Raw genomic sequence first — 13390 nt, forward strand, 5'->3', positions numbered from 1 at the left:
AACTCATAGTTACCGATAACAAAATGTTTGTGTTATTTAATTGTGGCAAACAAGTTGTTTATCTTTTGATGAGTGAAAACCAAGACGTCCCGTTCTCGTGAACACGATATATCTCAAGAACTCCCCGAGCGAATCTCTTTAAATTTGGCAAGACCATTCACTCGATACCAAGGATGACCTGAAGAGATTTTGGGGGTCAAAGGTCAAGGTTCAAGGTCACTGTGACCTCACGTCCCTCCTAAAGGTCCGCACCGTTCTCGTGAATGCAATATCTCAAGAACGCGTTGAGAGAATTTATTCAAACATTCATTTTGTACCAATAATGAACTGATAAAATTTGAATAGGTCAAAGGTCAAGTTCACTGTCCCCTAACACGGACCACTGCTTGTACGCACAACATTTCAGGAATGCCTTGAGGAAATTTCTTCAAATGAATTTGTCACAAATGTTCACTCTGCCTTAACAATGAACTTTTTTTTATGTTTGTACAAACTTTGAAAGTTCACATTCATCCTCAGAGAGACACACACACACACACACACACACACACACACACACACACACACACACACACACACACACACACACACACACACACACACACACACACACACACACACACACACACACACACACGGTATCCTCCAACAACAGAGGATATAAAAGCTGATATTTCCCGTCTCGTCTCGTTGCTGTTTGAACTCATGAACTCGGGTAAGAACATCGTCACATTTTAAAAGCTGCTGTTCGGTTCTGACTTCACTCATATTTCACTGTGAAGGTGGAACAACGTTGTTCTGTTGTTTATGTTTGTAGTGTATTGTTCATGTTTCTTTCCTGCTGTCTGCCGCTCTTTAGAACAAATCTAACGTAACTGAATGAAGCTGTGATTCTCTGAGTTCATGCTAAAAACTTAAATCACTACAACACTGCTTTTCAACAACATGGAGATCCTTCAGAGATCCTGTCTTTACTGAAAACTGTAACAAAGCTCACGACAGATTTCAGCCTTTTTTCCTCAAACTTTTAAAATTGGATTATGAAGAATGAGTACATGTTTTTTAGGGGCTTTAAGAAGCAGTCTTAAATGTGATTCTGGATTCATCATTGTCCCTCTACTGTTAATGTAAACATGACCTGTTGATGATTCAGTTTAAAGTTGGTTAAAAGGTGAATCCACCAGTTAATGCTTTCACTCTTTAAGATTGGAAGATGTATTGAGGGATACGAGTAGATGACAGGCCATCATGTTTACTGTATATTGATGAAATATTAAACATTATTTGTTATTATTATCATTGTTTTATCATTATTATTTTGTTAACTTTATGGCTACTGCTAATTATTGGAGCATGTTTTGTTTTCCCTGTTGCTTTTGTATTTGAATTGCAAATAAGTATTCAAAGCTCTGGTTGTACTAGTTTTACTACAATTATTATTTTAGGGCCCATTTCCTGCAACTAAACACTTTTAAAGATTACAATTGTTGAATTTTTGCAGTGACACAGAAACATGAACATTTCACTGATGTTGTCTTATGTGTCGACGCACCTTTCTGAAATAATTTACTTTTCTTTAAGTGTGACTCAACTAAAAATGTCCGATTTGTTTCAGTGCTCATTCTTTCAGTCGACGTGTTTCTGATCTTCAGGAAGTTAGTGTTTTAAAATCACCGCCTAATAATATCCTTTGTGGAAGTCTGCTATCACAGTAAATATTTACTAATGATCAAAGAATATTTGAGCTGTATTTTTCAGATTTGAAGACATGAACGTGTCGTCGGCCGACGTGACTGCGACCTTACAACCTCGAGACTCCTTCAGTAAAGCCGTCACCAAGAATTTGATCGTTGTGGTTCTCAGCATCTCCATCAACTACATCAATGGAAGTCTCGTTCACACCTTCAGCAAACACCAGGTCCTGTCACTCTGGACAACACTTACAATACATCTACAGAAGATGTTTAATGTCTTTGCTTTACGTCACACGTTGGTTTTGGACTATTTCTGAACGTTCTCTCTTTGTGTGCTTTTCCTGTCTGCAGATCTTCTACACGAACCCTCGCTACATCCTCTTCATCCACCTGGTGGTCAACGATATCATCCAGGTGACGCTGACCGCCGTCCTCTTCGTCCTCAGCTACACCGTCTACAAGATCCACGTCTCCGTCTGCTGCATCTTCATCCTGATCGCCCTCTTCACCACCGAGAACACGCCCCTGAACCTGGCCTGCATGGCGGTGGAGTGCTACATCGCCGTCTGCTTCCCCCTCCGTCACGCTCACATCTGCACCGTCAGAAAGACAACAGTGTGGATCGCTTTGATCTGGACCACCAGCGTGCTGTCCGTCCTTCCCGACCTCTTCATCACGTTGGCCACGCAGCCGCTGGACTTCTTTCACTCGCGAGTCTTCTGTCTCAGACAAACCGTCTTCCCGAGTCCCCTCATTGTCCAGAAGAGAGACATCACCTATCTGCTGTTTCTGATCGTAGTTTGGCTCACCATCTTTTACACTTACTTCAAAGTCTTGTTCGCTGCAAAATCAGCAAGCAAAGATGCTAAAAAAGCCAGAAACACGATCGTCCTTCACGGCTTCCAGCTGCTGCTTTGTATGGCTTCATACGTGTCTCCCCAGCTGATGGACGCGCTGCAGCGAAGGTTCCCCAAAAACTCCATCGACTCCCTCTTTGTGATTTATATTACTATACAGATCCTGCCACGATCCCTGAGTCCAATCATCTACGGCATTAGAGACAATACTTTCAGGAAGTTCTTGAAAGAGCATCTGTTGTGCAAACTCTACGTACATTAGACAAGCAACAAACGGTCTGTCAAACTTTGGTCAACTACCAGCATGTTTAAATAAATATGAACAAAATGAAAAGACTTGAACATTTAGGTTTGTGTGCATAAGATTGCGTTTTTAAATTCAGACAAGAATGGGACAAAATCTCACTTTCAAAACTCCAACTGCAACTGGAAAACAGCAGCTGGCCCCTCAGTTCCCAAATGTTTACAGAGTGTTGTAAAAACAACAGGTGAAGCAACACGGTGGTCAACATGATCCTGTCACAACGTTTTGGAAACATGTTGTTGCCATCAAATTAAAAATAAGCATATATTTTTCATGAAACAATAAAATTTCTCCTTTTCAACATGTTGTCGTCTTTGGTCTATTTTTCAATTAAATATAAGTTTCCATGATTTTCAAATCAACACAATCAGTTTTTTGTCACATCGCTTCCCAACATTTTGGAAATGGGATTATATTCATTGAACTGTTCGATCTCCTCAGCTAACTCCCCAAAATGTTGTTCACACAATTATCTGTACAAATTTATTTCAACATTTGTATACTGTAGATTTTTGTTATCTAAAATCAAATCTAGTTTAAATTGAGACGGATATCTGTGAAGCTGTAATTAACATCAGCGTGAACCAATCATCAGGCTGCTCTGCCACATGTTTCAAATCAGAAGCATGAACACGTGTTCAGTGTGCATTTATTATATAAACTAATGCAACAGAGCACTCATCCCAGTGCACATTAAGATCCACATCTGCAGCCATCACCTGAGGTCAGTAGATTTACCTGTTTGCTTCACTGGACTACTTACAAACACATGAAGATGACTTTTAATATTGAAGTTTTCAACGCGGTCAAAGCGATTGTTTTCAGATGATATTTCATCATGATATTTTACGTCTTCTGCCTTTGAAACATGTTCCTCAGATGCCGACATGAATTTCTCCACCAAGGACGGTAACGCGACGGGATCGGTGAACCTCCGGGACACCTTAGTTACAGCTGTCGGCAAAACCGTGACCGTTGTCGTCCTCGGCGTCACCATCGTGTACATTAACGCCACCATGGTCCACACGTTCAACCAGCATCACGTAGGGTTTCATATCTACTCCTTTCTGAGTGAACAGTGAATGTATATGATGTGGCTTCAAAACGTGACTTGTTTTATGTAGAGATTCAAGTTATTCATGAGAAGTGTCATATTGTTGTTGCTGTAAACATAGTTAAAAAAAATAAAAAAAAGATTTAATTCAATATCAAATCTTCCTCTTTTCCCCAATATCTGAATGTCTACTTGGAAAAATAGGCAAGAACAAAAGGTAAAATATCTAATCAGTGATATTTAATTACTATTAGATATTTTCATCCAGTGTCTGTAAAACATGAGATGACAATGTTATATATTCTAGATTAATCAACTAATTGTTTTCTCTTTAAAAAAGAAAAAGAAAGAGCGATAGAAATGCCCGTCACTGTTGCAGTAAACAGTAGTAGGTAGTAAATTTAGACACAATACAGACAGAAGAAAAGGAGCTTTTTACAATTATGATCCCTGAATGTGGACCAACTGGAACCAGAAATCAGGGCACTTGAAAAACTTAATGAAATTATGAATTGATTATCAAAACAAATCATTTTTTGATAGTTTTTGGTAAAAAAAAAAAAAAACTAAATCATTTTGATTTGCAATATCCTTCATGCCAACATGCTGACTCTAGATTTGTGCCTTTCCCTTCCTCTTTTTTTCCCCTCTGCATCGTCATATCTGCTCTTTTCAGACCGGTTCTTAAAAAGTTAATAACCGATGAAATTCAACTTAATGTAACATCTTGTAAATCATTTTTGCGTGAACATTAATTATCTCGTTTCCCACTTGACAAAATGATACACTCGTATGAGACACACTAATATTGAAACTGCAATCTAGACTGTGGAAATACTTATAAATGACTTTATATAGATAACAAGGTAACAAATAACAATGTAAAACAACACCGCTCCCTTTTATACACCGTTTAATAACTGTATTTAATGGCACTACTGTGGTGGTTTAGGATGAATACAAATATTTAAAAAGAGAGAAACGCTGGTCAGGTGAGTGGACAGACTTGTGATCTACTGTTCTGCAGGTGAACATGTGTAACGGTGTAATCTAACCTGACTCCTGCCTCTCCATTCAGATCTTCTATTTGAACCCTCGCTACATCCTTTTAATCCACCTGGCGCTGAACAACATGATCCAGCTGACCACCAGCGTCTCCCTCTTCATCCTCACCTACGCCTTCCAGAGTATCTACACCTCCCTCTGCGTGCTCCTCGTCCTGCCGGCCATCGTCACCACACAGAACACTCCTCTGAATCTGGCTTTCATGGCGGCGGAGTGCTATGTCTCCGTCTGCATTCCCCTCCGCTATAACTACATATGTACAGTCAAAAGAACGCATGTTATTATTGGCATAATTTGGGCAATAAGTTCCCTTTCCGTCCTGCCGGATGTCTTCATCATGTTGGCCACTGAGCCTCCTGCGTTCCTCCACAGCAGAGTGTTCTGCCAGAGGGACCGAGTGTTCAGGAGCAGCTACAGTATGAAGAAGAGGGATGCGTCCCACGCTTTGTTCCTGGTGGTGGTTTGGATCGTTCTCTTCTACACGTACTTCAGAATTTTGTTTGCAGCCAAAGCTGCAAACGCAGACGCTAAAAAGGCCAGAAACACCATCCTGCTTCACGGCCTTCAGGTGCTGTTGACCATGATGGTCTACGTGCAACCCATGTTCATCCAGTTCCTCGTATATTTGTTCCCCGGAGGAATAACATCCATCCATTTTGTAACGTTTATAATTTACCAGATTCTTCCTCGTTGTGCGAGCTCTATTATCTACGGACTACGGGACGTAACGTTCAGGAAGCACTTCAAGAGGTATCTCGTATGTGCAGTAACCGTTAACATCATCCGTCCTGAGAACACGCTGAAGATAGATTCATAAAATCATGTTTGTTTTGGATTCACAGATTTTTAAAAAAACAACTGACTTTTTATGTGAAAATGATGTGCAATTGAATTTCTATTTTTACTCTTTATTGTGGTTTACTGCTTCTGAAGGTAACTTATTATTTTTTTTAAGGAACTATTATTAAACTCCTACCAGCAGTCAGGAGGGATGTAAATAACAACATGATGACAGGGAAGGTGCTTCACACGTTAAATTGTTTTCCAAAGTAAGCAGGACAATAGAAGTTAATTGCATAAGATTTTAAATATTCTCTCGGGTCATTAATTCGTGGTCCACACACCCACAGAGTACGTACGTCCTCACTCAACCTGCTGTATACAAATATTTGAAATGCAGAACCACAATCATGTCGAGGCAGATTTATCTCCAGATCTGAATCCATCCTCTGAGGTCAGTATTGAACTGTTTGCTTCACTTCAATAATTTATCATTTTTTTTATCCAAGTGTAAACCTGATAGTTAAGCTGTGTATTTAGAAAAGCTGTTAACTGTTTTTACAGATTGTCTATCCAAGATATCTACTAAAGAAAGACCAAACTAAATGTTGTATGTGAATGTAAATATAGGACAGGTACATTGATGGATGGATGACTTACAATTAAAAAAGGTGTAAATGAGTTGTAGTTGTGTTCCCTGTCTGTGCAGAAAACCTTCACAATAATAAGATGAGGATGTTTTTGGTACCAAAAAAAAATAATAATAACATTACTATGAAGATTAAAGATGGAATATTTCATGTATTATTTTGTCTGGCAGGAGCCTCAAATCATCTGCATGAATTTATTAGTTATTGACTTTGTGAAATATTTATGAAAATGCAAAATATAAATTAATAGCAGATACATTGATAGATGAATGATTTTACTGACAAAAGTAAAGATGGGTTGTTGTTGTTATATTAACTCTAAGAAAAAAAAAGGATGTTTTGGTACAAAGTACAGCACATTAAATGTTTTGCTTTTTAGTACAAATATGAACATTAAAGAGAAGAGTTGTTATATATTATTCTGTCTTCTGTAAAAAGGGGCTTGGCGGGACCTTAAAATCATGAATTTCTCATCTTATAACTACAACGTGTCGGACAGTGCGAGTTATCGAGACTCCAGAGATTCAGCTGTGGCCAAAAATGTGCTGTTGGTGGCTCTGGGCCTCACCATCAGCTACATCAACGGCACGCTGATTCACACCTTCACCAAACACCAGGTCAGGGTTATTACCACCAGGATTAATAGTGTTGTTACTGCATCATTAGTAGGAAATTATCAGTAATTATTAATCGTAGAAGGAGATGGATTCAAGTAAAAATTTGTCGTTTCTTCTCTTTTTTTCTTTCAGATATTTTACATGAATCCTCGTTACATCCTCTTCATCCACCTGGTAGTGAACGATATCATCCAGCTCACGATGTCAATCAGCCTGTTCGTCTTGAGTTATGTCTTCTACAAAATCAACATTTCCTTATGTTGCCTCATTGTTGTGTTTACTATCCTCACCACCGTCAACACTCCCCTGAATTTAGCTGTGATGGCTGTGGAGTGCTACATTGCTGTTTGTTTACCACTGCGACATGTTCAGTTATGTACCATCAAGAGAACTTATATTCTAATAGGTTGGATTTGGGTGATGAGTTTACTCTCAAATCTGCCAGACGTCTTAATTCTTCTGGTAACGGAGCCTGTAGAGATATTTTATTCCACAATATTGTGTCAGAAGGATAACTTGTTCCGACATCCTATAATTTTGAAAAAAAGGGAGGTTACTTACATAGTCTTCCTAATTGGTGTTTGGCTCACCCTCTTCTACACCTACTTCAGGATCTTCTTCGCTGCTAAATCATCAGCTAGAGATGTAAAGAAGGCCAGAAACACCATCCTGCTTCATGGCTTCCAGCTGCTGCTGTCTATGCTGACCTATGTATATCCTTTGTGTTTACAGGCTCTGGTCTACTGGTTCCCTCGACATTATCTGCACGGTGTCTTCTTTTTCTATATTTTAATCCAGATTCTGCCCAGATGTGTGAGTCCTATTGTGTACGGGCTACGAGACAAGATGCTCAAACAGTATTTGAAAAAGTATCTGCTGTGTACAATGAGAATGGAAACCGACCAGAGACTGCAGCTGAACTCACGCTGCTCTACTAATCACAAAACTAGATAGATTAGAGTTGCGAGCGAATTGCTTGATTATTCGGTGTGAAGTTACTGTAGTGCATTTGGTACGTTACGTTGTGATTTTAGATTGTGTCCTCTTATATTCTGAAGCATAAATAAAGAAGATCCAGAAACGCCGTCGTCTTCTCTGTGCCCGAGCTCATTTAAGATGGAACAAAGTAAAGTGTAAAATTGTCCTCTTGTGTATTAAATCAAAATTTGACTTTTTGGGGGGGAAATCATGGACGCCGCATTCTCCGAGGTAAGAGAAGAGGGACCACTCGGCTTGTTATCAGCGCACAGTTCAAAAGCCAGCATGCGTGATGATATGAGGGGGCGCATGGCATGGGTGGCTTTTACATCTGGAAGGAACCATTAACGTTGAATGATATATTCAGGTTTTGCAGCAACATGTGCGGCCATCCACACAACGTCTTTATTTTTTATTGTTTTTAGGGAAAGCCTTGTTTGTTTCAGCAAAACAATTCCAAACTGTGATCTGACCGGATTACAACAGCAAGGCTCCGTAGGAGAGTAAACTGGCCTGCTTACAGTCCAGACCTGTCACCCACTGAAAACATGTGGCGCATAATGAAACAAAAAAACACCACAAAGGAGATCACAAACTGTTGAGCAGCGGAAATCCTAAAATCAGTCAAGAATGGGACAACACTATACTTTCAAAACTCCAGCAAGTGCTCTCCTCAGTTCCCAAACATGAATATAAAATACATGAATTCTGATGTAAAAAAAAAAAAAAAAAGGTTTTGACTGACAGTAACCAGGCCGGGGAGCATTTACCCACAGACAACTAACTCATCCACAGTAGGAGATAACGGTGACATCATCGCCAACATTCAGGAGGACCGATGCATCAACCTGCTTCATATAAAGACATCACACTCATTTCAAACGCATTTCTCGACAGGTCAAACGGGGAGACGGAGATACTCGACTCCAGGTAACTACGTCTTCTGTGCTCCTCCTCTATGCTGCTATCACACTGTGGTAGTGCAGTATTGGATTATCCTCTTTATGTGCATTTAATGCTCGACTCAGCAAATCCAACTAAGGCATCTCTCTTCATACAATTCAACAACTAGATTACCACATGTTGAACTGCTGAACTTCTTATCTTAAAAGAGCACAAGTAAACTTGCTCTAATTGAGATATGAATAAAAAAAAATAGATCTTTGAACGTTACATGAAAGACTTTTTCATCTGTTTTTGTCATTTTTGGTCGAATTTCAAACTTTTTTTGTCTGTTTACTTCCACATATGTGATCTGTTCATGTGGTGATCTCAGTTTGAAAAAAGCTTTCCACCATAGAAACAAATCTAAATGCTTTATATGCAATTGTTGTTAAAGTACAGCTGGTTATTGACTTTGTGAAATATTTATGAAAATGCAAAATATAAATTAATAGCGGATACATTGATAGATGAATGATTTTACTGACAAAAGTAAAGATGGGTTGTTGTTGTTATATTAACTCTAAGAAAAAAAAGGATGTTTTGGTACAAAGTACAGCACATTAAATGTTTTGCTTTTTAGTACAAATATGAACATTAAAGAGAAGAGTTGTTATATATTATTCTGTCTTCTGTAAAAAGGGGCTTGGCGGGACCTTAAAATCATGAATTTCTCATCTTATAACTACAACGTGTCGGACAGTGCGAGTTATCGAGACTCCAGAGATTCAGCTGTGGCCAAAAATGTGCTGTTGGTGGCTCTGGGCCTCACCATCAGCTACATCAACGGCACGCTGATTCACACCTTCACCAAACACCAGGTCAGGGTTATTACCACCAGGATTAATAGTGTTGTTACTGCATCATTAGTATGAAATTATCAGTAATTATTAATCGTAGAAGGAGATGGATTCAAGTAAAAATTTGTCGTTTCTTCTCTTTTTTTCTTTCAGATATTTTACATGAATCCTCGTTACATCCTCTTCATCCACCTGGTAGTGAACGATATCATCCAGCTCACGATGTCAATCAGCCTGTTCGTCTTGAGTTATGTCTTCTACAAAATCAACGTTTCCTTATGTTGCCTCATTGTTGTGTTTACTATCCTCACCACCGTCAACACTCCCCTGAATTTAGCTGTGATGGCTGTGGAGTGCTACATTGCTGTTTGTTTACCACTGCGACATGTTCAGTTATGTACCATCAAGAGAACTTATATTCTAATAGGTTGGATTTGGGTGATGAGTTTACTCTCAAATCTGCCAGACGTCTTAATTCTTCTGGTAACGGAGCCTGTAGAGATATTTTATTCCACAATATTGTGTCAGAAGGATAACTTGTTCCGACATCCTATAATTTTGAAAAAAAGGGAGGTTACTTACATAGTCTTCCTAATTGGTGTTTGGCTCACCCTCTTCTACACCTACTTCAGGATCTTCTTCGCTGCTAAATCAGCAGCTAGAGATGTAAAGAAGGCCAGAAACACCATCCTGCTTCATGGCTTCCAGCTGCTGCTGTCTATGCTGACTTATGTACACGCTTTATGTGTAGAGGCTCTGGTCTACTGGTTCCCTCGACATTATCTGCACGGTGTCTTCTTTTTCTATATTTTAATCCAGATTCTGCCCAGATGTGTGAGTCCTATTGTGTACGGGCTACGAGACAAGATGCTCAAACAGTATTTGAAAAAGTATCTGCTGTGTACAATGAGAATGGAAACCGACCAGAGACTGCAGCTGAACTCACGCTGCTCTACTAATCACAAAACTAGATAGATTAGAGTTGCGAGTGATCAGGTTTACTATTCGGTGTGAAAGTACTGCAGTATAATAAGTCCATGACTTTGGACTTTTAACAAGCTTGTGCCTTCTTGCTATATTTCAGCCCGTCGTCACAAAACCAAAATTTTGATGTTCTGTACCAAACTTAAGATAACAAGCTGGACAAACTCGACCCTAAACTGCTGAACATCAGACCAAAATATCAGCATCAAGTTTGAATCATCGACCCTGAAAGAGCACAGGAAGACAGCATGAGATTCATCTCGGTGGTCGCAGTAGAAATATTCTTGGCTTTACAAAATTGATATTGATCATTTTACGTCAAACAAGAAAAAACTAGAAAATAATCATGTTTTTTATGGTGGCAGAACATTTGTCTGCATTTGCAAAAAGGTCCAATTCAAATCAAATGTTGTGGTGCGTTCATGAGCAACTTAAAGGGGGAAGAAATTCACCTCAACACCTGTCGGGCTGCTGAGAGCAGAAGGTCTGACGCCACTTGATATGACAGCGTTCATGGTGAAAGAAAGAAATGAACTCGTTTGCTAGCTGTGTAGAAATGTAGTGTAGAAGTCATTTTGACCTCCTGAACTCGAGCTCCTTACCCGTGTTGATTTACATGGATGTTGACGATGTTGTTTGTCATATTTCGTGACGGCAAAAAGAAAATTTCCAGTTTGCCTGTTTGTGAAAGCTTTTAACCAGAAAATAGGAACTTTTGAATTTTGACATCAATGCATGTTAAAGACATAAAAACGGCCTCCAGATTTTTGTTTGTACTCAAAACCACCAAAACATATTCTTATGGAGATCAAGAGAAATAAAACACCAGACAAGTGTAGAATATGGGACCTTTAAGGTGACTCCAACAGCTCTGATAAACCCACCAATAAACTACCAAACACAACGTTAGCATGATAATAAAGCCTGGACTCACATTCATCGGGTTACAGCGCCTCCTGGTGAAGTCTCAAGCTGCGCCTACAAAACAAAGATAAATGCAGCGCTTAGATTGAAAAAGTCACAAACAACGATTCAACATTTTGAAAAATGAGTGACATCTGTTCTTAATCTGATGCCTGTTTATTAGGTCTAAAGTCAAGACATGGTTATCTTAGCTTAGCATAAAGATTGGGAGCAGGAGAAAACACTCTCATCATCTGACCCCATAACATCCATTCAGCTCCTCAGCGGGACCGAGACCATGTTTGGTGTCTGTTCATTCGCCCCATAACGTTTCTTTTAGGGCTGAAACTCACAACTATTCTTATTTCACATTAATCTGAAGATTAATTTATCTCCAACTCAATAAATATTTTACAAGGTCTACAAAATGTCAGAACTTTGTGTGTTTTAATCTTTGACAGAAATATGCAGCAGCATCATCAATCGGTCTCATTTTACCAGCTGGAACCAGCAAATGTTTTATAGATTGTTTTTTTTTTGCTTCATTCAAGAATTCATTTTCCTTCTTCTTTTTTGGGGGAATAATTGATCAAATTTTGCAGCTCTAGCTGAATGCACTTCATACCTGGATGGAAAACTGACAATGTCAGAAAACATTTGCCAGGAGGCGACTGGCCAACATTAGACTTCAGCTGGACCACCACATTTAAACACGATATAAAAATGTAAATAATACAGAACATCCCCATATAAAAAAACATTTCTTAAACCTCGCTGTCAGAATTGTAACAACCATAAACTATCATAATCATCATCATCATCATCATCATCATCATCATCCTCTCTTCCCGTCTGTGATGAACCGAGGTGTTTATAAAGCTGCTGCCTCCGGCGTCGGACCTGAACTCAGGCGGGTCGAACAGCAGAGACGGGTGAGAAACACTTTCTGACTAAAGTCAGGATAACGCGAGTTTGTTTGCATTTATTCTGTCCAAATATTAACATTTCAAAACCAGGTTTAAAATGTAAATATATTTAACGTTTTAAAATACAATGAAACTGTGTAATAGGATTTTTTTTTAAATTTTTTTTATAAATGTCATTTTGCCTGCGATTGATTTGAGTCCTGGTCGTTGACAGCTGACTGGAGCCGTTAGCGCTGCTGGAGTTGATCCACTAAATCATTGTGTTTATTACTTTGTGTTTTGGGCTGGAAAAAAAAAAAAAACAGGCACTGATGCATTTTTGCAAAAGTAAAGTGGCAAATTTGAAAGCCTTTAAATCAAATATCCAACACGAGGATATGTTTTGACTTCATGTGTATTTGATGCAGGCAGTGGGGGAGAAAAATATCAGAGTAGAGGGGGAAGAGAGAAGCTGCAAAATGATACATGTCCTGAAATTTAATCTACGCAGGGAAAAATTTAATCTTGAAGTATTTAGAAAATCTAATTTCAAGAAATGTCTGCAGATTCAGGATTCTACAGCGTGTGAAGAAGAAAATAAAATCAGATTCACTGTGAACCTGCAGCATTTTATGGGGTCAGATTAGTGTAAGAATCATCAAAGTACAGTTTTAATATGATGTTATACAATGTTTTAATGGTTTTTGAGGATATTGACTATATTATACAGTATAATTATTCATTTAAACCTTTTTTTTTAATTATTGTATAGCGTGTCTCTGTCAGGTCACAGTGAAGCATGAGTTCATCACTCGGTCCCAGAGGCAACGTGACTTTCCCTTATCAGGTTTGATGAT

General features: G+C 38.9%; 4 protein-coding genes across 4 annotated transcripts; all 4 read left to right on the forward strand.

Annotated features, from left to right (window-relative positions):
• Nucleotides 1–1768: 1768 nt before the first annotated feature.
• Nucleotides 1769–2813, forward strand: LOC138629180 (odorant receptor 131-2-like). Its single transcript, XM_069712700.1, has 2 exons — nucleotides 1769–1918; nucleotides 2046–2813. Exons 1-2 carry the CDS (start codon nucleotides 1769–1771, stop codon nucleotides 2811–2813), a joined length of 918 nt encoding a protein of 305 aa, XP_069568801.1.
• Nucleotides 2814–3742: 929 nt separating this feature from the next.
• Nucleotides 3743–5791, forward strand: LOC138629181 (odorant receptor 131-2-like). The gene is made up of 2 exons (XM_069712701.1): nucleotides 3743–3898; nucleotides 4988–5791. The coding sequence occupies exons 1-2, from the start codon at nucleotides 3743–3745 to the stop codon at nucleotides 5789–5791; spliced, it is 960 nt and encodes a 319-aa protein (XP_069568802.1).
• A 1074-nt stretch (nucleotides 5792–6865) lies between these two features.
• On the forward strand, nucleotides 6866–7975 carry LOC138629182 (odorant receptor 131-2-like). Its single transcript, XM_069712702.1, has 2 exons — nucleotides 6866–7021; nucleotides 7154–7975. The coding sequence occupies exons 1-2, from the start codon at nucleotides 6866–6868 to the stop codon at nucleotides 7973–7975; spliced, it is 978 nt and encodes a 325-aa protein (XP_069568803.1).
• A 1631-nt stretch (nucleotides 7976–9606) lies between these two features.
• On the forward strand, nucleotides 9607–10716 carry LOC138629183 (odorant receptor 131-2-like). Its single transcript, XM_069712703.1, has 2 exons — nucleotides 9607–9762; nucleotides 9895–10716. Exons 1-2 carry the CDS (start codon nucleotides 9607–9609, stop codon nucleotides 10714–10716), a joined length of 978 nt encoding a protein of 325 aa, XP_069568804.1.
• Nucleotides 10717–13390: the final 2674 nt, after the last annotated feature.

The sequence above is a fragment of the Brachyistius frenatus genome, unplaced genomic scaffold, assembly GCF_029030835.1.
Source record: "Brachyistius frenatus isolate BFR_SWC_R1_liver_20210118 unplaced genomic scaffold, ASM2903083v1 Contig_111, whole genome shotgun sequence".
NCBI classification, from domain to species: Eukaryota; Metazoa; Chordata; class Actinopteri; family Embiotocidae; genus Brachyistius; species Brachyistius frenatus.

What these genes read in the sequence shown, in the direction of transcription:
- LOC138629180 (XM_069712700.1), top strand. Translation starts at nt 1,769, where the DNA reads ATGAACGTGTCGTCGGCCGACGTGACTGCGACCTTACAACCTCGAGAC. An exon ending in ACACCTTCAGCAAACACCAG is followed by an intron (nt 1,919 to 2,045) that starts GTCCTGTCACTC and finishes TCCTGTCTGCAG; the next exon opens with ATCTTCTACACGAACCCTCG.
- LOC138629181 (XM_069712701.1), top strand. Translation starts at nt 3,743, where the DNA reads ATGAATTTCTCCACCAAGGACGGTAACGCGACGGGATCGGTGAACCTC. An exon ending in ACACGTTCAACCAGCATCAC is followed by an intron (nt 3,899 to 4,987) that starts GTAGGGTTTCAT and finishes CTCTCCATTCAG; the next exon opens with ATCTTCTATTTGAACCCTCG.
- LOC138629182 (XM_069712702.1), top strand. Translation starts at nt 6,866, where the DNA reads ATGAATTTCTCATCTTATAACTACAACGTGTCGGACAGTGCGAGTTAT. An exon ending in ACACCTTCACCAAACACCAG is followed by an intron (nt 7,022 to 7,153) that starts GTCAGGGTTATT and finishes TTTTTCTTTCAG; the next exon opens with ATATTTTACATGAATCCTCG.
- LOC138629183 (XM_069712703.1), top strand. Translation starts at nt 9,607, where the DNA reads ATGAATTTCTCATCTTATAACTACAACGTGTCGGACAGTGCGAGTTAT. An exon ending in ACACCTTCACCAAACACCAG is followed by an intron (nt 9,763 to 9,894) that starts GTCAGGGTTATT and finishes TTTTTCTTTCAG; the next exon opens with ATATTTTACATGAATCCTCG.